This window comes from Canis lupus, chromosome 19 (genome assembly GCF_011100685.1).
Source record: "Canis lupus familiaris isolate Mischka breed German Shepherd chromosome 19, alternate assembly UU_Cfam_GSD_1.0, whole genome shotgun sequence".
Classification (NCBI taxonomy): Eukaryota; Metazoa; Chordata; class Mammalia; order Carnivora; family Canidae; genus Canis; species Canis lupus.
Genome location: NC_049240.1, coordinates 34,946,085 through 34,973,154, shown reverse-complemented (window position 1 = coordinate 34,973,154; position 27,070 = coordinate 34,946,085). Strand labels below are relative to the sequence as shown.

Here is a 27,070-nt window from a genome sequence, read left to right as displayed (position 1 = left end):
TGTTCTCTATAGAGATCTTTCACATTCTCTCCTGAAGTGTCATACACATCTCTGGTTTCAATCACCACCATGTAGTGAGACCTCTAAATGTATAGCCCTGCTCACTTCGCTGAGTTCTAAAACATCCAAATTCATGCTTGGCATCTTCTCCTAAATCTGTACAAGTAACTGCACACTCCACAGGTCCAAACTGAACATATTCCTCTTCTAGTCTTATGTATTGTTCTTATCCTAGGAGTCAAGGACATAATTACCCATCCAGCTATTAAAATCATAAACCTAGTAGTCATTCTTAAGGTTTTCTTATCCTTTTCTGCCTATTATTTTTCATAGACTATTATTCTGTATATTATTCATCACCAGGTTTTTCAATTTTACATTCCAAGATCTCTAGTCAGTTTACTTTCCTCAGCTTCACAAACAGCATCCACTATTTGTGTAGAAACTGCAGGTCCAGGCAGCCCAGATGGCTCAGCAGTTTAGTGCAATTGTCAGCCTGAGGCGTGATCTTGGAGACCTGGGATCGAGTCCCACGTCGGGCTCCCTGCATGGAGCCTGCTTCTCCCTCCTGCCTGCGCCTCTGCCTTTCTCTCTCTCTACTCTCTGTGTCTCTCATGAATAAATAAAATTAAAAAAAAAGAAAAGAAAGAAAAGAAACTGCAGGTCCTCTTTGCCTGCTGAAAGCTCAACTCCTCAGGTGCATGCCAATCTCTTCTCCATGCTGCAGGCTGGCTGACAGACCATGGCAAAGTATATACTTGGTTGCCCCTAGCCATGCCTATTCTACAGCTGAAACAATTGTTGTCAGTTCCTTCTCCATTCTAGGACCATTCTAGGCACATTAGCTCTAATATTCACAGGTTCTTTGCATATGTGCTGCTGAAGCGAGCACTTCACAGGTTCTTTGTAATGAGCTTTTCTTCTAAATGGAATTCTATCAACTATTTTGTGAAGGCTGCTCCTTTTTCAAACCTCAGCTTAAATCACCCATCTAAAATACTACCTCCTCCAACCACTATAACCACATCACATCCGTTTATAAAAGCTTTCTTTTTAAAGTCAAGTGTAATCTTTTTTGTAATCCTTACACAATCATTTCTATGTTGTTTCCCTACATTCACAAGGGCAGGAGGGGTCTTCACTTTTTTTTCCCCATTGTCGACTAAATGCCTCATATAGAGTCTGTTTATAAGAAAATTTCCATAAATACTTGCTGGATAAAGAAAAGTAGGAAGGACTATAGATAAGCTAAACCTTTTCTTGCTGGAAGCATAAGCATTATCCTTATTTATATTATATTTATCTACCAATAAATAAGTAGGTATTAATATAAACTATTTAATCTAATGAAATTGGAAAAGAATCAACTTTGATCTTGTAGTCAGTAATGGAATTTCTTAAGTTAGATACTGAAAATAAAAACAATGAGAAGCAATAACATAATGGATATTGACATATTCTAAATTGCCCTGCATTATTAAACCTATTTTGCTATCAGTTTTATTTTCAGTGACATTCATAATATTGTAACATGCATCAACATAATCCATGTGCTTTAGGAATTGTGTTATCTACATTTTGAACCCCAGATTTATGAATGTTTAATAGAAATTCTTAAAGCATAGAAACTAGTTATCAATTATCAATTAACTATTCAGTAAAAAATAATGCAGATGGTAATTTGTCACAGTTGAGTTTTTCTCTAGAAGCTTTTAGAGATTTTTAGAATTTGATGAAATCTAAAGTTTGAGAATGATAGTAGTAATGAGATGAAACAAATTTCTAAGAAAACTAGAAACTTAACATAATCATCATATGCTTACTTTCTGGACTGTAGTGAGAATAGAGAACTAGCCATATTTGGCCTGGCTTTCAAGAGACTTGTGATAACCTCTGTACAGAATTATTGGTCAAGAGATAGAATTTGGTATTCCCAATCCATTGCTCTGTGCATCATAAACACTGACTCACAAACATGAAAGTGGACAGTGCAATTGGCTCCATTTCCATTATTTGATTCTAGGAAGAGGTTGGCATAGAGCTCTATTTATAGGCAGATATTGCCTAGTGGTGAAAGTTATTAAGCGCAGCAATGCATACGAGATTATAGTTCCATCTGCTCCTTCACTGAGCCATTTATAAGGCACTAGAATTGGAAGGAGATGGGTACACAAATATAAAAAGTAAAATAGATACAGATATCCCTGTACCTTAAAAAGGCAACTTATTTTTGGAGCAAATCACAAAGGGATAATACTGAATAGGGGAGGAGCTAATAGGTTGGAGCAAATGTGGATAGAGTGATATATAACAACCATTTTTTTCCTGTGGTACATATTCATCTATTCAATTATGAGTTGGACACCTACTGGGTCCTAGGCAATATAGCTAAAAAGATAAAATTGCAAATTTAGTTTAATTATTACTTGCCTAGTGAAGGAAGCCAAGCATATAATAGAATGCATTGAATGCCATGATAGAGATGAACACAGGGTAATTGTTAGAATCTCTGAGGAGAGATTTCCTAACTATGAGATACTCTCTAACTAGGGAGATTTGGAAATGGTTCCTGTTCCTTGAGTTTAAGGAGGGGCAGGCGAGGGAGGAGGGGAGAGTAAGATTCAACATAAAGGGAAACAGAAAGGTTGTTCCAGAGAGAAAAAGCTTCATGTGCAAAGGCCAAGAGAAATCCCAGAGCACAAGAGATGGAACCTACAGAATTATTGACTCTATCATAGTTGAAAGATGTGATTCGCTCAGTCAAGTTTCTTATATTATATGCCTAGCAACGATGCATTGTCTTCATCCTTGAATTGTATATTATTTCAGTTTTAAATGTTTGCATATATCATCTTATATTTTCATGAGTGTCCATGAAGTAGACAAGGAAAATATCCTTATATTTCTATCAAAGGATGATCTCACTAGTAAAGCTAAAATCTCACTAGTAAAGCTCACTAGTAAAAGCTAAAATGAAAATAGTCATTTACTTATTCATTAAGTGTATAAGTATTAAGCACAATTTATGTGATAGTCATTTTCTAGGTGCTGGAGATAGAGCAGTGACAAATGGAAGGTTCCTTACCCATGAAGCTTGCATTCCAGGGGAACACTACCTACTTGTCTAACTACCTGCCCACCTCATATATACACATATATACACCCAAAAAAAAATGCATACCTGCCTATAACATAGTGTGTTGGATGCTATTAGGTAATATAGAAAGAAACGGGAAGTAGTAAAAGGGGACGAAGGGTTCAGATAGAGCTGTGTGATCTCGCTCTAAGATCCCCTTCTAGATGGGGTAAGTGAGAAGCACCTCAGTGATAAGGTGACAAAGAGACAACATATGGAAGACATAAAAGAAAGAACCAAAGGGCATAGAAAGTGCAAGGGCCCTGGAGCAGAAGCATGCACATGGAAACAGGAGAATGAAAAGAGATCAGAAAGAGTGGTGGGCCAGATCACCTCAAAGAGCTTGTAGGCCATTTTAAAGACCTGCAGAAGAAACCATAAGCAAAGCCTTTCTTTTACCATATGTGTAATCACTTTCACTAATCCAATAGGAAAGAATCCAGTGTTTTGTCAGGCAAATCCATTTTCTTAATGTTTCCCCTGGAGCAAAAGGAAAGCAATCTATATGTATAGCTTCCATCATTTAATTTTCAGAAAATAATTCTATTGATTTAACATGCCACTAGAGTTTAATTAAAAAATGATCAAATGGGCATTTGTGTTTGTGGTTTTTTTATTTATTTTTATTTTTTTTTGGAGGAGTGAGAAGTGAAGATGGGAAGTTTGAATTAAATGATTTTCACTGGATTCCTTCCAATTTTGCAGCCTTTTATCTTCTGTGTTTTCAGTAAATTTATATATACATCAAGAGAAATGTATGTTCAAGTAACCAGAATTGCTGAGTCAAAGATTTCAGAACACACATATTAAAAATTGCATGTTTTTTGGTAAACCATTCATTAAAGAGCTGCTTATGGTAGTCCAAATCAAAGAGACAGAAAAGAGAATGACGGGGAATAAGGTAGGGAGGGATGAGAAGTTACTGTTTAATGGGCACAGTTTCAGAAACCTACAAAATTTCTGAAGATAGGTGGTGGTGGTGCATTCACATTATTTTTAGAGATAATTTGACCATTTCACAAACAAATTCTAAATCAGAAATTTATGTAACCCATACTTAAATTAGCAATGGTTGGCAGCACAAAGCACATACCATCTTGAGATCATTATATGCACTTCTGTGTTTTAGAATGAGGAGCCGGTGTTTTCTAGAGATGGCAGCAAATTCTTTATGACAGTTCCTGTTAAGCAGGGGGGCCGTGGAGAATTTCACCACATAGCGATGTTTCTTGTCCAGGTAAGTGCTGGCTTCTTTCTATTCGGTGTCATTGCAGTACAATTTTGTGACATATTATGAATCTACAGTTAATGCCTGTGAAGTCCAGCCATATATTTAACCCAAGGACTACATTTTAGAAAGAGGATTCCCCTCCATAGCTACAAGTTCAAACTGTACCTTCCCACAAGAGTCTCAACACTCAACAGAACTCAGTGAGTCATACATGTATGCTAAGAGGTGAGGGTCTTTGGATATAGAATTGAATACATGAAAATTACCCAGTCCCTACTTTCATAGACTTGAGGACAATCTAGAGAAAACTTTTCATTCAACAAATACATATTCTTTATTTTGTACAAGCAGTATTTCAAAGTGCTATAAATGTTTTAAATACTTGAAGCAAACTATATGTCCATCGAAAAGTTGGATATATTATGGTAGATGCTCATAAGCAAATGTAATGCAGATTTGAAAAACTAGGATAAAGAGAGACTGTGCTAAATTTTTATAGACTTCCTGATAAAAAGAAGGAAAGGGTTATTTTTCCTTTAAATTGCAAATGAGTTTACAGTTAAAAGTTTATAAAGTTGTATCCAATTACTAAAAAATTAGAGAATTTAGAAATAGTAAAAAATGACAAGGTTAATGAATCAATTTGAATGTAATGGCCAGTAACAAATATTCATGAGAACTAGTTTCCTTCAAAATCACATAAATAAACATCCTAGTCTCAGGTAAAAGATAATTTATAAAGATAAAACTTTGTGGAAAAATAGGAATCCTCTAGGAGAGTTTCCAAACAAACTAGCCAAGAATCAATTTCATGCTTACAAAATATAGAGTAAAAAATATAAATGTGCCAAAAGATCCCGAAACAACCTAGCTACTTTTATGTCATTAGAACTTTTAAGCCTTGTGCATATTCTTATACTTTTATCATTATCTACATACATATTTATGTTCAGCAACTCAGTGCCTTGAATTCTCAAAATCTTATATCAGTAGTTTAAAATTAAACACTTGTCTAAGGTCTGTACCTATTAAAATAATTGTCATGGCTTTAATTTTAATCAAAGCTGAAATAAAAAATTTGGGACACGTATAATGTCCAAAATAGAGATGTAGATTAATTTTCATAGTATATCATTAAGTTGGAAAAATAGGTTATAGACTAATGTATAATGTGATCTCATTTATGTTCTAAATAAATATATTTATATATGCATAAATTTTCTGACAGTTTTGTATCTAACTTTTAAAATGATTACATCAGAAAGGTATGACTAAGGGAACTCTTTTTTTTGTTTGTTTTTGTTTTTTATTTTTTAATGTGAACTAGAGGAAGCTTCACTAGCAAATTGCTCTACCTGATTAACTATTGCTAGCTAATAGTCAACTTTGTTATCATAAATAGGAGAGATATTTTGGCCAAAAATAATAAATCACACTTTCCAAAAGTGAATGTAGCATTTTATTAAATTTTTAAATTGATTAAATTTTTAAAGACCAGTATTTTATATTCAAGAAATTGTGTGAAAACCCAGGTGGTCAAAATTAGATACAAATTGTAAATATTTATAAGATAGAGAGTGAAAGATAGGGAAAGATGTGTAATACATCTTTTATATATACAATTCCAGGAAAACAATCTATTCAACAAATTAAGAAGAGAAATAGTGTCTTTTAAAAGTGTGGGACTGGCTGGGAATGCGGGGGGTGCTGATGCTGGTAGGTAGGAATCAAGATATTTATGAATCAGCAGAAGTTCCTTTATAAGCCTTAGGAAGAAATACCTTCTGCCCCCAATCAAATAATCCTGACATGCATTCTAATTCATTATTACAAAAACTTCATAGAGCAGATGGGTTTACTTTGTTCCTCTTCTATATGAAGATTATAACAAAGCTTTCCTTGAAGTAGAAAATATTTTGATCTATTCTAGTGGCAGTTCAGAGAATTTGTAGCTTGTCTCACTGAGAAATAAACATGACTGAATGATTATTTATGGATATTTTGGCAATGTTAACGAAATAAATCTACTTTGCTCATGAGTTAGAGGTCAGTGGTTAGATAAATGTAAGTTATACCTAAGTCTACACACACACAATCTTAAATAGTTTGAATTCCTTTGTCTCAATTTTTAAAAAAACTTGCAAAAAGCTCTTTTATGAATCTTTATGATTACCATGACACGTATATATGCTATAAAAATGTGTATGATTCTAAACTGAATTAAGTGAACAAATTTAAAATCAAACACAATCTCATCACCCCATACTCTTACAGTATAAATCATACTTATTTCTAATATATATTTCTAATTCCTTTTAACATATATGTGGTATTTCTAATACATATTTCTAATTCCTTTTAATATTAAAAACTATTTGATTTTCTCTTAAATATTGTAATCATAGCACATATATATTTGTAGTATTTAAGGAATAATCTATAAATATCTTCCATTATTTATTACATTCTTATTATTTAATATTCTTAAGTATGGTTTTAATATGTATGTTATGTATGTTCATTCTGCCAACTAGATTTACTATACTATATTTAAATGAATCAATTTGAATCATCATTAAAGTGACGCTAGTTTTGATACTAGAGATTATTCAGAGATAAACATTCTTATACATACTTATTTGTGATTATTACCACAAATATATATGTTTTAAAAGATACCTAGGCAAAGCACATATGTACATATGTATTTGTTTAGTTTTTTTTTTTTTTTAAGATTTTACTTATTTATTCATGAGAGACACAGAAAGAGAGAGGCAGGGACATAGGCAGACAGAGAAGCAGGATCCCTGTGGGGAGCCTGATGTGGGACTCAATCCTGGGACTGCGGGATCACACCTGAGCCAAAGGCAGACACTCAACCGCTAAGCCACCCAGGTGTTCCATGTTTAGGGTTTTTTAAAAATAGTTTATTTTATTTATTCATGAAAGACACCGAGAATCAGAGACATAGGCAGAAGAAGGAGCAGGCTCCCTGTGGGGAGCCCAAAACAGGACTCGATCCTGAGACTCTGGGATCATGCCCTGAGCTGAAGGCAGATAGTCAACCACTGAGCCACCCAAGCATCCCTGTTTAGGTTTTTGATATGGAGTGTCAAATTGGCTCTCTAAAATAGTATACTAAAAAATATAGAAATAAAAATAAAATAAAATAAATTAAAAAATAAAAATAGTATAGTAATTTAGAGTCTAACAGCAATGCATTACCAACATTGATGACTTTTCACACCCCCCTTTCTTCCCTTGACATAGTGAAAGTAAGAATTGACAGAACAGAGAGTTTGATGGCCAACAATCACGATGACTACCCTAGCAGTATCTGATGTCTAGCTATATTTGAGAGCTTCCTACTGAATGAAAACAAATTTATCTGTTTGAAGTATCTTACTAAATGAGATTAGTAAATTTTTACAAACACTTTTCCTTTTCACAATGAGTATGTAGGGATCCCTGGGTGGCGCAGCGGTTTAGCACCCGCCTTTGGCCCAGGGCGCGATCCTGGAGACCCGGGATCGAATCCCACGTCGGGCTCCCGGTGCATGGAGCCTGCTTCTCCCTCTGCCTGTGTCTCTGCCTCTCTCTCTCTCTCTCTCTGTGACTATCATAAATAAATAAAAAAAAAATTAAAAAAAAAAAGCTGCACAATGAGTATGTAGATAAAAACTATTAATTAAGACCAGGCTATAAAATTAGTCTTTCAGGTTATTTTCATTATAGAGAGTGATGGTTGTCATTACAGATACTTTAGTGGGTTTTTTCGTATTTACAAAGTTGATTGATCCTTACTAATTTCAAAAAATACAAGTAGAAATAATTTGTGTATCCTCCTTTTAGACAAGATTATAATTTTATGTAAACTAGAGTATTTCATTCTAATATTTTAAATTCTAATTGTAAAGCATACTTTTCCCATAATGCTATGAATTTTTGAAAACCAGTTCTTTAGAAGATTAATATTTAGTTGACTGGATATAGATAGTTAACCAGTATTATTTTATGTATAATTCATAGAAATTTGCTCTAGTTACATCTGTCACTCTACAAAAAGCTACATTGTATTATGGAGTATTTATTTAGTTTTGATTAACAGAACTGGAATTCCTCCATCAAAAGGAAAATATTTCTAAGCTTATATATACATATATATATAAATGAACATTTGGCAGAATGAACAGCTTTTAAAACCATACTTAAGAATAATATTAAAATATTAAGTCTATAATAATGGAAGATATTTATAAATTATTCCTTAAATACTACAAATATATAAGTATGTATATATACATTAATATATACATATATTATTTAATTTCTAGATTATTTTCAATTTGAGTATGTGATAGCAGAATTCCTCTACTTTTATATGTTGCATTAAAAACAATATTAATATAAATAAAAACTGGCTTTTCCAAAAATCTATAAAGTAATTGTTCTTTTGAGTAGAATATACAATATGCAATATTAACATCAATTTATATACTGCCTAAATCCAACAATGATGTAAAACTTCTTTACTTCAGACTATTAAACTGTGATTGCTTCAGAAATCTCCTTCCTCATCTCTCCATAGTATTTCTTATGTAGACCTTAAACTTCTGAACTGCCATATTTGGAACTCTAATATCTTGCATCCTGTATTGCAGGCTGCAGTTAAGTAAAGGGTTTTTGACAAAGACATGGCTACTTTTTTCTCTCAAATATGAAGTAAGCAGAGTTTCAATCATGTTAAGTGGTTCAAATTCATAAACATAAGGAATTGCCCTGTCATATTCCTAAATTGTGTTAAATGAAAAATTATATATGTTGCTGAATCCATCTCTTTCTGTATGTAGTAATACAAAGTATTGCTCATGAGAACTGATGATTTCACTTGGAACAATTTTAAATGCATTCATTACAAATACTTTAGAAAATGGCATGCCCCCAATTCACAATTCTATCACGTAATCAACCCAATAATTTTTTTATTAAACTTCACTATTGTATCTGATTAGAACATTGTCTGAAAACAATTAACTCACCTCATGTGATAAATAGACAGTAAATTAAAGCATGCTATTTTTAAGCACTAGAAAATTTTACTTATTTAGAAGCTACAGAAGTTCAACAGAATTTTTAAGAAATTTGAATGAACCATATATAATTAGGTAAAAAGCACATGTATTATTAAATTTTCACTGATACCAACATCTTCCAAATTTTTTTTTTTTTTTTTTTTTTATTTATTTATGATAGGCACACAGTGAGAGAGAGAGAGGCAGAGACACAGGCAGAGGGAGAAGCAGGCTCCATGCACCGGAGCCCGATGTGGGATTCGATCCCAGGTCTCCAGGATCGCGCCCTGGGCCAAAGGCAGGCGCCAAACCGCTGCGCCACCCAGGGATCCCCTCTTCCAAATTTTTAAATATAAATACAAGATTAATTTTTCTGAGTAAGAGAAAATCTATACTAATTTGAGGAGAGGTATCTGATGTGTAAAAGTTCTGATGTCATATTCTCAAATTTTATTTTATTTGGGAATAAAAATACTTTATCTGCATCCTACATTGTCATCCCTTCAGTGAAGGAAATCACTAGTTCTACTACTGTTTATTCTAAAATTAAAAGTGAAATACGAGTTTAATTTAAAGTACATTGCATGTTGCCCTTGTCAAAAGCCCACTGTGCTTTCTTATTCATAATCATTTTTCTGTTCTACCAAGTTAATATAGTAGAGACTGTGGTTGCATGGAAATAATTATTACTGTACAGTAAAAAAATGATTAATCTTTCCTTCTCTGTTTAATTATCTTAGCTGTGATTGCTTGTCCTTTGAAGGTGGATTTAAAACTAACTGAGGTATAGATACCTCCCTCGAGCAGACTAGCCAAGTTCCTTGATGTTTATGTTGAACTTACTGTATGGCCATCTACCATATTCTGATTTGTATTAGAATTATTTACCTAAGGTCCAGATCAAAAATAATATGCTCAATGCTATGATAAAATCTGATATGCATTAGTAGAAAATAGTTGAGTCTTATAACTGTAACTATAGAACTATAAAAGATAAGCTATGTATTACGTGTGAAATGAGGTTCTACTTAGTCCACAACCCAGATTTTCCCTAGTAGATATAAAGCAAGCAGGGCAATTACAGATGCTTGAAGTGAATCCGATGGTTGTGAGGCTGTTGTTAATGCTTCTAACAGGAGGACTTTTGGTCCTAAAGTAGAAGCATAATATTTTTATGCTAGATGGATCACTGAAATTAATAATGTGGTTTTTAATCTTATGTATGTTGTGTTCAGACATTGTCTCAAAGCACAAGATTTTTGCTCATGATCACTTTTAATGTGGACACTCTTCTACCCTTAAACACTTATCTACAAATAACAAAATTTTCTGGAAAAAAAAAGAAAATATAGTCAAGCTAGAAATCTCTGAGCCAAAAGCCTCCCTAGGTATGTACAAATATAGAGCAGAATTTCTTTATCTTTAATGTTTTGAGACACTGTTCATCTTAAAATTGGGCACCAAAGATGCAGTAAAACCTTAAGATCTTAATATCCTGTCCTTGGCTCATTCAAAGCAGGTTTTAAAAATGAGTAAGGGAAACCATCTATGGGATGTTGACCTGTGGGAATCCGGCTATTAAATATGTGATTTCAGAACTCTGTGTAAGTCTTTGGTCTATCCCTGCCTCAAATCAGAGAAATTTGGTTTCATCTTTGCATTTATACTTTCATTCAGCAAATACTTGTAAAGTGCTGTAATGTGTCAGACAACATGGAAAGAAAAAAGTTAAAAATAAGGAAGTCATATATTGTTGTCAATGTTACAAAGCTAGAGGTCTAGGGAACTCCCTTTAAAAACAAGGAACAGATGATTTAGGGAGATGTCAAAATATAGACATAAGACATAGAAAAATTTTTGAAGGCAAATTATTTTACTACATACACATAGTGGAGTAGAGTGCCCTTTTTAGTTTCTGCTTCCAATAGTATGCGAAAGTTGATACTGTAATAAAACTCTCTCATGTCAAAAACCCCAGATTCTAGATATATTTATACTAAAAACATGTGAATTATTACTCAGCTAGTAATATATTTCATTCTCTAAAGATAATGCAAATGAATTAGAGGTGAATTCCAACAATTATAATTGTCCCAAAGTGACACACTGGGAAATTAAAATATAATTTCTACATTATTCATGGCTTTAATAGAAAATATATACATTATATTATGTACATAAATGTTATCATTGATAAAAGGAAATATGGAATGTATAAATTAACATTCAATATCAGAATTTAGAAAAAGAACAAAATAAATTCAAATGAAGAAGGTAGGAAATGAGAAATACAATAGAATTCAGTGAACTATAGCAAAGGTAAAATAATGAGGCATAGCAAAACAAACACTTGGCTCTGCAAAAAATACTAATAATAATTAAATGTATCATGTCTTAAGTTAGCTTAAAAAGTAGAAAAACTCAAAGTAATCAAAAGGAAGCATAACTGCAGATTTTAAAATGTATTTTAAAATAGTATTAAAAATAAAATAGTATTAATAACTTCATGCCAACAAATTTGAAAACTTGAGTAAAATGAATAAATTATAGAAAAAAATTACCAAATCTAATTTAAGAAACTATATGATTGTCCTATATTATTAAGGAAATGGAACAGTGTTTTAAAATGTTTTCACATTAGGGATCCCTGGGTGGCGCAGCGGTTTGGCGCCTGCCTTTGGCCCAGGGCGTGATCCTGGAGACCCGGGATTGAATCCCACGTCGGGCTCCCGGTGCATGGAGCCTGCTTCTCCCTCTGCCTGTGTCTCTGCCTCTCTCTCTCTCTCTCTCTGTGTGACTATCATAAATAAATAAAAAAAATTTAAAAAAAAAAGATTTAAAATGTTTTCACATTAAGTATAGGTGGTTTTCAAAGTTGGGATCTACCAAATATTCAAAATATTCAAGAAGCACACACTTAAATTATATAGAAACACATTCATAAAATAGAAAAAGATGGAATATTTTTCAATGTATTTTATGATACAGGTTATCATCTTGTACCCCAAACCAAATGAAAACAGTATGAAGGACAATCACATGTCACTTAAAAACTCCTAAACCAAATAATAGCAAATTGAATTCTTCAGTGGATAAAAAAAAAAATAACTTATTTTTCACATAAGAATTCTAAGTTTGCTTAAAATGTAAATATCTATATCATAATTCATTGCTCTACATGAAAAAATCATCTTATAGATGCAGACAGCCTCCAATAAATTCTACAAAATACATATTCAAAAACTTCAGAAATTTGTTAACAAAGACAAATTCTTTAAGCTGATAAAGGCACTCACCAAACCTTAAGTAATTTAGCGTAGTCTACAGTGCACTGCTAGTGAATCTTCCTTTTAAATATCAGCATTGAAACTGTATATTGACAGATGGTAACCAGACTTAACCTGGGGATCATTTGCTAATGTGTGAAAATATTGAATCACTATGATTTACACCTGAAATTATAAAATATTTTGTCAATTAAGTTTAAATAAAAATAAATAAAACTTAAAAATAAAAATCACCATTGAGACAAGGAATCAAAGTGAAGGACCTTGACTATGCATAAAACCAAATATGATGGTTTTTAAAAATTGCCACCTAAGAAAAAGAGAAAAAAACAGAGTCATTTCTGGGAATATTGTTGGTGAAAGGAGAGGTGGAAACTAGAAACTAGTGATGGAAATTAAAGACCCTGCAGGGGAAATAAAAAAAAAAAATATATATATACACACACACACACACATATGTATATATATATAATGTATATACGTATAAAAGTGTATATATATAGTCAGAAAATACGCATCCACTCCTAACAGTGCTGGGGAATAAATTCTTAGAGTTCTAGAAAAAGTATTTCTTAGGGACATAGTTCCTTAGAGTAATAGTAATGTAAGTCTAGTGGGTCATCTAATATTTTACTATCCTTACACATCTATATCCTAGAAAATCTGAGATTTTTATAAAGAAGAATATATAGCTGGCAACAGACACACAGACATAACTGTATGAGGTTAACAGAAAGTGAGAATTAAAAATATTCAATAAAGATACCCCTCCCTCAAAATCAACTATGAAGCAGAAGAATACAGTCATATGATACTCCTGAAAAAATTAAGTATCACTAAATAAATACTTGTATATAGAAAATTATCAAATGTGAAATTTAAAACTCAGTAAAGGCTTCATAAAGAAAAGTTGTAGAGTAAATAACAGATTTCAGGAAGGACATTTAAAAAAATAGTACAAAATAGTAACAAATTAATTAATGGGAAGATGATCAAGAGTAAATAGATATCGCTGAAAATATACTAGTGGGTATAAAGCAGGGAAATGAAAACAAATGAATAAACAAATGAAATAAAGTAGAGAGGATCAGAAATAGCTAAGATAGGGAAATACTATGAACTGACATTTAATTGGATTTCTTAAAAAAGAGAAGCAGAACAGGAGTTAGGCAAAATTTAAAACCATAATCCAACAATAAACTAGAACAATAAAAATGGTCAAGAAACAAAAGAGAAATTTGGAGTGGTGGTAAGAACATGATAAAGTTATTAATACAATAATAACATATAAAACTAAGAAACCTAGCAGACTTAAAAACATTAACAAAATTACAAAAAACTGCCTATAAAAAACCTCATTAAACATGATATCCATAATAAATATATAAAATACGATAGAAGTTTTCAAAAGGTATCAGTCATACACAATAAATGTAATTTGGCTTAATTTATGTACTAAAATTTTTAAGAAAATGTTTTTCAGGGCAGCCCTGGTGGCTCAGTGGTTTAGCCCCGCCTTCAGCCTAGAGCCTGATCCTGATCCTGGAGACCCAGGGTTGAGTCCCAGTTCAGGCTCCCTGCATAGAGCCTACTTCTCCCTCTGCCTGTGTCTCTCTGTCTCTATCTGTCTCTCTGTCTCTCTCTCTGTCTCTTGTGAATAAATAAAATCTTATAAAAAATAAAAAGTTTTTCATATTGGTTCTTGAAACTAATGCAATTCAGTCTTTTTGAAAATACACATTTAAAACAAAAGGATTTAGAAAGACTAAATCTTGATGCTAGTCAAGAGAGAATTATGCCTCAAAAGCATTAAGAAGACCAGACGACACTTTATGATGTTCAAAGGCACAAATCACAACGAAGGTACAATAGTTAAAAATGTCTGTATCTGTGTCAGATAGTGCAATAGCTACCTTCATAAAGTTGAAATGCACAAAAGCTACTTGGTATGTGGAAACCTTCTTGTACCAACCTTTGTCCAAAGTTAATCACATTATATGATTTATATACATATTTTTGTTATATATATTTTATATTTTATATATTATATTGTATTCTAATATTAACTACATTATATGTTATTTATATATAGTTATATATACAGTTGGTTTCTATCACTAGTTTCTAGTTTTCACTTCTCCCTTCACCAATATTCCAATACATATAATATATAATATATATTATATATCATGTAATATATAATTATATATATATATCCAAATTAAAGATAAATCCTTTTCAAGTACATAAGGAACACTGATAAAAACTGAACATGCATTAATTATTTTAAAGGTTCAATAAGTTCCATAAAGTAGAAATTATATGAAAGCATGCTATGATGACAATGTAAATCAAGAATATATTTTTAACAAGTTTTCTGGCTAGAAACTTTTTTAAAGTAAATCCAACTAAACAATTCCTTGGAAAGTTCAAATTTGCAAAATTTATAACTAGTGATAACAAGAATGACAACACACACACACCCAAAGACAAAACACAGGCTGATCCAACTGAGTAAAAATGAGAAAGGAAACACATACAATTAGGAATGACTGGTGGGAAATAGCAAAGGACAGTTTAATAGATCCCGAAGGAATATTTTGAAGAACTCTATGCCAATTAATTTGAAAATTTAGATGAAATGAACAGTTTCATGAGGAAACACATTTTACCAAAACTGCCCCAAGAGAGACAGACAACTTACATTGACTAATGACATAGAAGAAATAATGTCATCAAAGAAATACACCACAATGGAGCACCAAGGCTCACATGAATTTACAAGAGAATCTTACCAGACTTTCAAAAGTAATACCAACACAATTTGAAATATTCTATGTGCTTTATTTATGGTTGCTGTAAAAGCCTTTTACAAAATTTCATATCAATTCCTGGTTTTAAAAAATTAAAAATAGGGGCAGCCTGGGTGGCTCAGTGGTTTAGCGCTGCCTTTAGCCTAGGGCCTGATCCTGGAGACCTGGGATCAAGTCCCACATCGGGCTCTCTGTATGGAGTCTGCTTCTCCCTCTGCCTGTGTCTCTGCCTCTCTCTCTCTCTCTCTCTCTCTCTCTCTCTCTCTCTCTCTCTCTGTGTGTCTCTCATGAATAAGTAAATAAAATCTTTAAAAAATAAAATATTTAAAAATTAAAAATATAGGAATTGGTAGATAATTTCTTAACATGATAAAACATACATGTTTCAGTCCATAATCCAATAGAGTAGGATTCTCATCAAGGTCATAAACAAGGAAGGATGCACACCATCTCCACAATATTGTGTTGGGAGGTATTTGTGTAAATCAGATGAGAATAAACCATAAGCCGTAAGATTTGGGTAAGTATTCAGTGAGATAGCAGGATAGATATTTAGCATAAGGAAATGAATAGTGTCCTTATTTGCAAATAATAACCATTTAGAAAGGATATGATTAAAAAAAAAGGATATGAAATAGAAAGCTACTCACAATAGCCACAAAATATAAAACACTTGGTAATTAATATAAAAATGAAATATATATGAAATGTAAATGTGCTAAATGTACAAAATCTGTATGAGGACAATGCTAAAAGACATAAAAGCTTTCTGAAAGGCATAGGCGTGAAAAAAAAGGGAAAACATCCTTGTTCTGGGATAAAATGACTAAAGATCAAAAAGAGGCCAATATTAATTATAAATTTTATTTTATACCAATAAGAAATTCTATCAAGTTTTTATGTGCTTGAATGAAAAATGGTTATTTTTAATAATATTTGGGGAAATCCTGACAAAAATAGAGAAGGGGTGAATTGTAAATAATATGCATGTTACAGAAATCTGTATTTAAGAATGTGTGGTTTTGCGACATGAATTAACAGAGATAAAACAGTATAGACAGCTTAGACACATATGGAAATTTAATATATCTGATAAAGATGGCATTTCAAAGTACAGGAAAAATGAATTTTTTCATAAAGTAGTCTTGGAAAAATTGAATATCATTAGGAAAAAGATAAAAGTAGATATATGCTACCACCATAATTCTAAAATGATCAGATATCTAACTTTGAGAAATAAAACCTTACATGTACTAAGAGAAAACATCAATAAATTATTTGTAACCTTAGTTTGAAGAAAGCCTTTAAACTATGCACCAATACCTAGAGACAATATGATGGTAAATTTGATTACATAAAGATTAGAAAAAAATTTTTTGTGAGAAATGTACTATAACTAATGTCAACATAAGACGACAAACCAGGAGAATATATTTGCATCTTAAGCTCACATAAATAAAGACGTAAAAAGCTCTTAAAAAATAAAGAAGACCAAAACACAAAAGAAATCTGATAGATAATATAGACAAACATTAGCAGAGAGATAATTACTGAATCTCACTGGTAATTATGCAAATGATATATATGTTGTACTATACATACATATATATGATGTTCAACTTTTTTCCTAAGAGAAATGCAAACTGAAATTATACCAGTATACCTGTCATAAGTTGAGTTTCTGACAAATCCAAAATGCTGAGCATTCTGTAAATCACTGGACCAAGAGTCTAAAAAAATGGCCATTATTGTAGAAATCAAAGAAGACAAATGCTTTTGAGACTGAAGAGATGATAATCCAATATAATATGTAAAGCTTGATTGAGACATCTATTTTATCTAAATACATAAATATACGTACATTTAAATATGAAATATATATAGTTATTTAGGTTACTTGGGATTGCTGTGGAAATTAGAGTATAGACTATATATTTAGATTTTGTTAATGTTAATAGGTGTGATATGTGACTTGCTTACATGTGAAAATAGTTTTAATCTTGAGAGATGTATATTGAGTATTTAGGCAAAAATACCCTGATGTTTGCAGCTTTTAAATGATTCAGCAAACAACAAAAGAGGGGGGACAAATTCTCAACAAATTCTCTACATGTTGACGTTTGGTGAACCTAGGAAATGATCTTATGGATATCCATGTACTTTCCATTCTGCCTTTCAACAGGTTTCTATATTTTCTCAATAAAATGAATGAGATACAATTTCATACTCGTTTGACAAAAAATTAAATAGTCTGAGGAAATTAATGTTGGTAAAGCAGTGATGAAGATGTGGAGCAATGAAAACTCATATTGCTAGTAGACTGTAAACAGGGACAACTTTGGAAAATACTTTTTCACTGCCTATTTAAGTAGAAGACATCTGTACTAATGACCAGTCCCCAATTTCTTGGTGTTTGTCTCAAGAAAACCCTGCCATGTGCATCAGGAGACATTAATAAAACTGTTCATAGTCAACTTGTTTTTAAGAGCAAAGATTTGGAAATGTTCAACTGTTGATAAGACATAAATTATGCTATCTTCATATAAAATGCCATATAGCAGTGAAAACAAACTATGGCTACAAACATTCATATGAATAAATCTCAGGGATAAGTTATTGTGGGAAAATAGCAAATCTTAAGGTGACAAACATGCTGTAAAAGTTGAAAGTATGTAATAGTAATTATTTAAAGTTTGTTTTGAAATGTTTTATTTAAAGGCGTCCAAACTGTGCAGTTGCCAGTCATCAAGATGAGAGTTACCAAAGTCCTATGTCTGTAACAAATTCCAAGAATGACATCCCATGTCAAAGTGATGCACAGGCAAGCCTCACCCAGAGGTGTTTTCTGAATGGTTTTCCTACAGTATAGGAGAAAAGGCACTATCCTACTCTGGTCAATGTTTGCGTGTGTGTGTGTGTGTGTGTGTGTGTGTGCGCGCGCGCGCGCGCGCATTCTTGAGACTGAAAGCAAAAAACTGAATGTTAGCTGAGAATTACAGAATTAAAAGTGACACAGGCAGTTAGTACTTTTGTGTTGACCAGAGAGATGCTGTTTAAAAAAAAAAAGGAAATCAATATTTTCTATTTCTTTGCAGAGTAAAAGTGAGCAAATTACCGTGCGGCATCTGACATCAGGAAACTGGGAAGTGATAAAGATCTTGGCATACGATGAAACTACTCAAAAAATGTGAGCGTTTTTGGTTCTCTAGTCAGGTTGCAAGTCAGGGCTGTCAAATGCAATTTTTTCTGCCAGATTTACGTTTTGCTTACTGTGGTCCTAGTCCAGACAGTCCAGCTGTGTAAAGAACAACTTTTCTTTTAAAGAGTCTCCCTATCTTTATCCAGGGACACACTTGCACGGACACACTTACACAGATACGTGCACACACCCTCAGACGTCTTTAAGAAAAAAAGATGTGTTTCCCAAATGGACCAAAGTTCTGTGGTTGAATAATGAAACAGCTCTTGCCTGTTCTTTGGCAGTTTGAAAATTCAAATGAAAACCCAGCCTGGCAAAAATTGATCTGTGCCTGATGTTTGTGTTGTTTTCTTTCCTGGACAGTTACTTTCTGAGCACGGAGACTTCTCCCAGAGGGAGGCAGCTGTACAGGTAAGCAAGGTGGAAGGATTGCCCTGTATAGGTTGATTTCTCAATGGCCATCTACGCAGATTAATGATAGGATGGGAAAATCTGAAGTTTCATTTTTGACATGACAAAAATCTCACACTCTTGAACCATTTTCTCAGCTCTGAACCTTTGTGAGCCTGCAGGGTTGGACTTGAGGGGAAAACCATCTAGCTTTACTTCTTTTCCTTACCTGCTTTCACAGTCTCAAAATACCTTTTTATTTTAAGGCTTGCTTCTCTCAATTGCCCACATCATAGGCATTTACGTATTTTCCTCAGTGGACTTTTCTTCTGCTAAGCCTCATTTTTCATTTTCAATGCATTAATACTGTATACCAGTAATTTATTCCCAAACAAAATAAAACCATTGTGACTACTTAGAAGAGTGGATCAAGGGAAAATTTTTTTCTCCCCCTCCCCACCCCCCATAGTGTGTAAAACCTAGTAAGATTGCTATTGAAGACAGGGACGCTCGTTGCTTACTAAAATAAAGCATTAGATGGGAAATATTTCATCTGCCCAATTTTCCGAGATGGAAAGTTTATATTCATTAAAGATACTTAAGGTCATACCTTTTTAGTATTAAATTGTTTCCTCACTCAGAAAGCTTTCACCAGGACCTCACAAGAATGACTTTTATTTTTGTCTGGCAAGCAACTTATTAATTCTAGACTTTATATACACTTTCTAATTTCCATTTCACAGATCCATTTTTAAAGTGTCAAAACTGCCATGGCATATTCTCAGTAGAAATTCTTCATGTTTGAAGAAGTTTCACCACTGATTCATACCCAATGGCGTAGACTTTCCTTTGAGAGTAAGAATGTATGTTTAAAGCACCCTAAACTCCCTCGATTCACCACTCTTATTTATGCATCAGTTGCTTTCATCTGAATCAAGTGTCTCATTTTATCACCTCTCCCAGTATATGATTTCTATATTCAGTTTTTGGATGTTTTGTTTTTCTCAGAGTCCAGAACCCATATTCTCAATGACTTCCAAAGGGAGAACAGCTATTTATTTAGAGACTGATTCTAATTTTGGTTTAAAGTTCTTGATTAAAGTACTGTTTACTTTTTTTGTTGTTGTTCTTTTTGGTGATCGAATGCCTATCTTGAAACATATACTCTGGTTGGTACTAGTAGTCCTGAACTATTTTTTAAGGTCATGAAACTACTTGATCGGTTTTATTTTTCTCATTTTATGAAACTCTTAAAGAAAAGTGATAATGTCAGAAGATTACACTTGGACAATTTTAGCCAATGGAACTATCTCAATCTGTCTTCCCTTTATTAGCCTAGAATGTGATTTGAATCAAAATGACTTCTTAGATTTGTGTGCTTGTCTTCACATTCTAGTGACTGAGCAGAAGAGTCAGCATATCTATGAACTGTACTAATGGAGCAGGCTGTGTTATAAACAAAATGTAGTACCAATAAATTTCCCCTTCAATAGCTCAGCAAATGCCAGTTGGCTTGACTATTATGGCTAACAATAGTGTATAACCCAGAAAACTCATTCATTGTCTTTTCCAGGTCATAAAAATCATCATTGGTTTACTAAATGTATGGGATGAGATACCCCTGCATAAACACAACTGCTGCCATAGTTCAGAATTTTGTCTCAAAATGTGCATTTCTTTATTTCAGTAATTTCATAATCTAATGAGAAAATAGCATCAAATCTCTGAGGAACTTGAACCTGAAAAAGTATAGGAAAGAGTAGAGAGATAGTTGTGTGTGTGTTTTTTTTTTTTTTTTTGATAAAAGGTTTTAAACTCTAGTTATGTCACTTAAGTATCTGTAGACAACTAGCATACATTCTTAGCCTCTCTTTGGAGATTCTTACACAACACTGAATATAATTAATGACATTGACCTGTACACTTAAGAATGATTAAAGTGGCAAGTGCTATGGTGTGTGTGTGCACGTGCATATGTATATACACACATACAGCAACTTTAAAGAGAAAATAGGTATGATTACCTTGTAAGTAAAGGTAAAATGGTTAATGTGTTGAAATGCTTAGTGTATATTAATTGCTTGATCAGTAAAGGAAAATTTTGGATTGTAACAAGTTCAGAATGCTTCAAATGTGAAATTGTGAATTTATCAAGGATACTTAACATTTATCCTCAATTGCTTCTAATGCTTCTGTTACCCATGTGAATACCCCTGTTCCCAACACCATGCCTGCGGCATACTGAACACCAAAATGGCTAGGATTCATTTACAAATGTATAGCCAAAATCATGTTTCTTTTCAAAATGAAATTGAGAGTATTTTATCCAAGTTTAAGATACTTCTTCACCAGCATTTTCATCTGTTTGCACAATTTATGATTCAACTCTATTTATAAAATAAATGATTCCATGTAGGATATTTAACCTTGAGTAAATAGCTCAATCACTCTGACTTTAAGCATCATTATTTGTAAAATAAAGGGATTGTTTTCTTTACATACCTCTCTGATGTCTCAAATTATATATGATCATTAACATTATCATACAAAAATAACTATCAAAAATTTCAGTGCAAGTATATAAGGCAAATATTTTCAGTGCATTTATTTAGTGGGAAAAATCTGACACTGATAGCAAATTCCACGGTTTAGAACACTGAATTTAGGAAATCATGAGCTTGATTCTTTGTGTGATTTGTGAAAGCATGTTATTAGTTCTTTCAATTTTTATTCATGGTGAGTTATGCCCATCTGTGGGCAATTCCTTTTACAATTTTATAAAGGAATATCTATAGAGAAAAGATAGATAAGAATAAGTTACATGGAGTCCTGTAGAAATCAGTTCCTTGGTTATAAACATACATACATTATATATGCATACAGGTGTACATAATTTTAATTTTATTAGAGGAGAAAAATGTGTATGTTTTAACATTAATAGAAATTGACTTTGAAAAAAGGGAAAAAAAGAAATTGACTTTGCATTTATATGATAAGTCATCATTTACAAAATGCAACATAAATAATGCTGTAATTCCTCAGTTTAATATTTAAATATTGATGCCATACATTTAAGTACTTGGAATAGTACCATTTCTAATTTTCTTTTTCTTTCTCCAGTGCGTCTACTGAAGGACTATTGAATCGTCAATGCATTTCATGTAATTTTATGAAAGAACAATGTACATATTTTGATGCCAGTTTTAGTCCTATGAATCAACATTTCTTATTACTCTGTAAAGGTAATACATGATTTCTGATGAAATTTACTTTATTTGACCAGTATCTATTACTATCATGAGTAACTATTTTTCTCTAGCTATGATTTGATATTCTAAATGTATGTTTCTGTTAAGTTGTAAATTATGAATTTACTGAGCTATAAATTATATCTTCATTTAGAAAATGAAATTTGAAACCAACATTTACTCATGATCAATAAAGGCTGTTTGAGAGTGAACCTTTAAAAAAAGTGAATAAACATTTACATCAGCCAAGTCATGCTACAACAATAAACTAATTTACCTAGTCTTTAGAAAAAAAAAAAGTCCTCTTATTAAAATAATAGCTTGGTTGTTAAGAGATTGGGGATCTAGAGTAATTGCCTGGGTGGGTCTAGCACCCTTCCATTCTAAAAGATTACATTCACCTCAATTACTTCTACTTGGTAAAAGTACTTATGTCTTATATATTTGTATGGTATATCAGGTTATACTGATAGGAATCATTGCCTCTTAAGTAGATATTTAATTTCCTAGAGATGGAATGGAAGAAATGTATCCCTTATATTGTGATAGACTGAGTGCTTTTGCTCTAAGTGGTACCTGAAGCTGTCCTGTTCTTAAGAAACCCTGAGGAATAGAACACTTTGCTCTTTTTAGTGTTCTTTTTTTCTCTAGATATCAAAAAGTAAGTGTTTGATGGCACCAGGAAAAAACTATTAGACATCTAGATATAGTTCCTTAGAGGAGTAAAGTTTCAAGATAACATGGCTATACTGAGTTAACTAGTATATTTGAAATATTTCATGACTCCAGTTAATGTTTTTTTTTTTCAATTGATATATAATTAATTAGAACCGATATTTCTCTCCATGTATTCATCTTCCTTGGTTGAGTAGTAAATAGAATTTAATCTTGGATGAACTAATGAGGGGTCATGGGGTCATGAATCTGCTTTCTGAACGTCAGTGACTACTCTATGAAAGAGAGTAAGGTGAAATAGACAGTAAGGAGCATAAAATTGAGTACCATACAATTATAGAAGTGGAGATCTTAATAATCTCTGCAAATGGTTTATTTCCCCATATGTTATTTTCTGAATATAATATGCATAGATAGAAATGAAATCTAGTTACCTGGTTTCTGTTTAATTATGTTTTTAACTATGAAATGCTTCAATTTGAAAAAAATAACTGTCACATAGCCTTTCCAATAATTATTACTTAGATGTCTTTCAAATATTTATACATTTTTTAAATATATATTTGTTTTTAAAATCCAGGCCCAGGTGTCCCAGTGGTCAGTCTACATAGCACAGAAAACCCAGCAAGTAAGTACACACACATGACAATGAGGGATAGTCATGGTGGGCATTGGTCTTAGGTATTCTTTATTCTGAGTGCCATATTCTTATAAAATCTTTTTCAAAGGAGTTTCCAACATGGAGGGAGATGTGTAGGTACCATCAACTTGACCTTGGTTATGTAAGAGAAATAGTAAAGCAAGTCATTTGAGCCATGTTACAGTTGGAATTGGATCTTATATGCCTGGATCTGGATGTCTACTGTATCTAAATTGAATGAGGACTGGTTGATGAGGCTCATTTAGGTACATTTCAGCCTACTGGCCCTTTAGGACTCTGATTCATATTTCCCTGGGCCTCCTATAGGTTATTCCTCCAATGCTTCTGTGTACTTTGTGAAAAATATGAAAAGTATATTATTTTATATTTTTCTATCCTATTTGTTGGACATATCCAGGGCTTCATTGTCTTATATATTCATTTTTCTTTTATGTATTTAACTGTTCATCATCTGTTAAGTGAGCCCCTACTTCATCAAGCAATATAACAGGTTGGGTGGACACTGCTAGAAAATATGGTTGGTGTGTTTATGACATTATAGTGGAACATGTAAGTAAATAAGTGGTTGAAGTAATCTTAAAAATGAATAGCCAGATTGCTTCCTGCCTTCTTTTCTTCCATGTTTCTTTTCCTTCTTTCAATTTTATTTAATCAGTACTTTTTTGAAGATTCTTATTTATTCATGAGAGAGACAGAGAGGAGTGTGGGGGGAGACACAGGCAGAGGGAGAAGCAGGCTCCATGCAGGTAGCCTGACATAGGATTCGATCCTAGGTCTCCAGGATCATGCCCTGGGCAGTGCTAAACTGCTGAGCCACCCGGGCTTCCCTAAATCAATACTCTTATGCTCTGAAGATTTACATTAGGCTGCCATGATCTAACAAATGAGGCTATATTTATGAACTTAATTCTCAGAACTCATCCTGACATAGTTAATTTTATTATCTTCTTCTAAAGATGAGGAAACTGAGTCACAGGGAGGTTAAATAACTTGCCTAATTCGTACTAATGGATATCAGAGCCAGGAATCATATGAGATAGTCTGACTCCAGAATAGTATTTGTAATTGATGAAAGCAGGCTAGAGGAAGGTCCTGCAGGACCAGCGAAGAGGGTCCTTGGTTTCACACAGGATAGACATCAAATGTGATTCAGTGAAAGTGAAAACAGAGTTTATTGAATAGTGTAAGTAGAAATAGCAGACAGAGTGTCTAGGAGACTTGGAAAGGAGAATGAGTCATCATTGCTTGGGGTTAGGGGTTTATATTGGAAAAGGATCTAGGAATATGTGTTCCTTTAGGAATCCAGGGTAGGGTCCAATCAAAGGTGATGACAGATGAATAATAGGATGTATTGGTGCTAGTGTCAGTGGAAGTTTGTTTGAAGCTAATGTCCTGGAACATGTTTGATGCTATTATGTGTTTGGGGCCTGGGAAAAAACTCAAGAGAATGATTAATGATTTTTGCTTTCCCCTTGAAGTGGGAACATAGCTTCTTTGGCTGTTCAGAGGTAAAATACAGAAATGGGGCCTAGCAGAAAAACAACAGAGACACAGCCTTTCTAAAATTGATTCCTTTCGGCTTCCTTAACTCATTATCACTACTGTATGATGGCAACTTATTCTGTTTTTATCTTTCATATCTCGTATTTAAGAAGTTTTATTCATATGCCTTGACTTAATGGAGATGCAGGCATAAGACTGTAATGTTGAAGCACAATGTAATGTTATTTTTAGAGAACAGAGAAAGACCATTCATATTCTCCAAATACCAACATATGGAGACTTCCTCCCTGTTTAGAAAAAAAGACAAAATTGCTCAATTTGTGATGGAGTTTTGTGTGGTTGGAAAGACATAGAAAGTAAATGATGTACTCCCCTATCAGTATGAACCTTAAAGAAGTTGTGGTAAGCAAATTAGTCTATTCAGTATTAAAATTAACAGCAACAATAATAAAACAGTATATTGGATAAGATAGAAGGTTGAATTTTACTGATTAAAAAAAATCAGTATATAAAATGATTTTATTGCATACCTTTTGTGAGATCTGAGACAAAGCAATAGATCATAGGATCAATTTCCTTGTAGGCAAATCAGCAAATGAATTTTGAGATGTATTTACAACACAGGATGCACTGAATAAACGGGAACTATTCCTGTTATATTGCATATTCTGCCAAAATAACTTTTTAAAGATTTCCAATCTGATTTTAATTAACTTTATTCTACTGTTACAAAGCAGTGTTGTTTTCTAGTAATTTCTGCTGCAAATAATGAAACATTTATCTTTCTAATTTTCCCATTTATAAGCCAATTACGATCATCTCAGGGTCAAGAAAAACAAAGTGAGCAGTGGCCAGGTGCTTAATTTTCCTTTTAAAAGACATTTATTGAGCTAAAACTTATATTCAGTTTCAAGTAAATCTTTTGGTTAGTGGATCTTGGATTAATCTTTGTTACACTAATGAATGAATTGTAATGCATTTGGGGGCCACATGAAGTAAAATAGAGTATGAAAAGAAAATTTAAGAAAGAAAGACGAAAATATTTAACGAATATGGAAACCTTTAAACCCAATAGATACCAAAGAAATGCAGAGTAAAACATTGCCATGTAATTTGCCAAACAAATTACTAGTACCAAAAAATTTACATTGCTAATAAGGATACAATGCAGTAAGGCTCTCATAACTTGCAGGTAGAAATATAAATTATAGCAATCTCTTGAAAAAAATAAGTCCTAAGCCTTCAATCTTTTATACTTATTTACCTGGTATTTTTCCTCTTAATGGTTTATACTGAGGAAGTAATTCTAAATAGAGAAAATCTAACACAGCACTGGTGATGATAATGAAAAAAACACAAATGATAAAAAGAGGGGGATCTGTAAATGACTTTAATGAAATATTAATTAGTGCTTGAATATCTTCTATTTATCTTTCCAGAACCTCTGGATCTCATTTTCCCCCTTTAGTCACTCCAACCTATAGAGATGACTTAGGTTCTGTTACCATTTGGCTGCCAGTTAGGTTCTAGCTAAAATGAATCCTGTGAGTAACTGAAGAGACAGAGAAAAGTAGTTTTAGAGTATCTATTCTTCCAGTGTTCTCTATCTATCCCTGTGGAGTTACCCCAGGTTGCCAGGATTCCTAGCTGAAGGTCACCATGGATCCCTCTCTCTCACTCAACTATCACTGCTTACTGCTCTTGACCTGCAGGCAAGGCCACTGTCCTAAGCCCTGGATTACTGGACTGCCCCTTATGAACTCCCACCCACTGTTCATATATTTGTAAATAGTTCTTTATTAAATTGTTATTATTCTGACAAAGTCACCATCAGTTTCCTACTTGGATTAAAAAA

At 32.8% G+C, this 27,070-nt stretch overlaps 1 protein-coding gene and 1 long non-coding RNA gene across 9 annotated transcripts in view; one reads left to right on the top strand and one right to left on the bottom strand.

Moving 5' to 3' along the window:
• The window catches only part of LOC111091160, a 129,640-nt gene that overhangs the window by 46,470 nt on the left and 56,100 nt on the right, over positions 1–27,070 (bottom strand). The window lies entirely within an intron of this gene.
• DPP10 (dipeptidyl peptidase like 10) overlaps positions 1–27,070 on the top strand; it is a 1,276,525-nt gene that overhangs the window by 1,201,143 nt on the left and 48,312 nt on the right. For all 5 annotated transcript variants that reach the window (XM_038564992.1, XM_038564993.1, XM_038564994.1 and 2 more), the window contains 5 exons: positions 4,266–4,373; positions 18,635–18,726; positions 19,102–19,149; positions 22,249–22,370; positions 23,632–23,679. In XM_038564992.1, the coding sequence (XP_038420920.1) occupies positions 4,266–4,373; positions 18,635–18,726; positions 19,102–19,149; positions 22,249–22,370; positions 23,632–23,679 (418 nt within the window). The remainder of the gene's footprint in view (positions 1–4,265; positions 4,374–18,634; positions 18,727–19,101; positions 19,150–22,248; positions 22,371–23,631; positions 23,680–27,070) is intronic.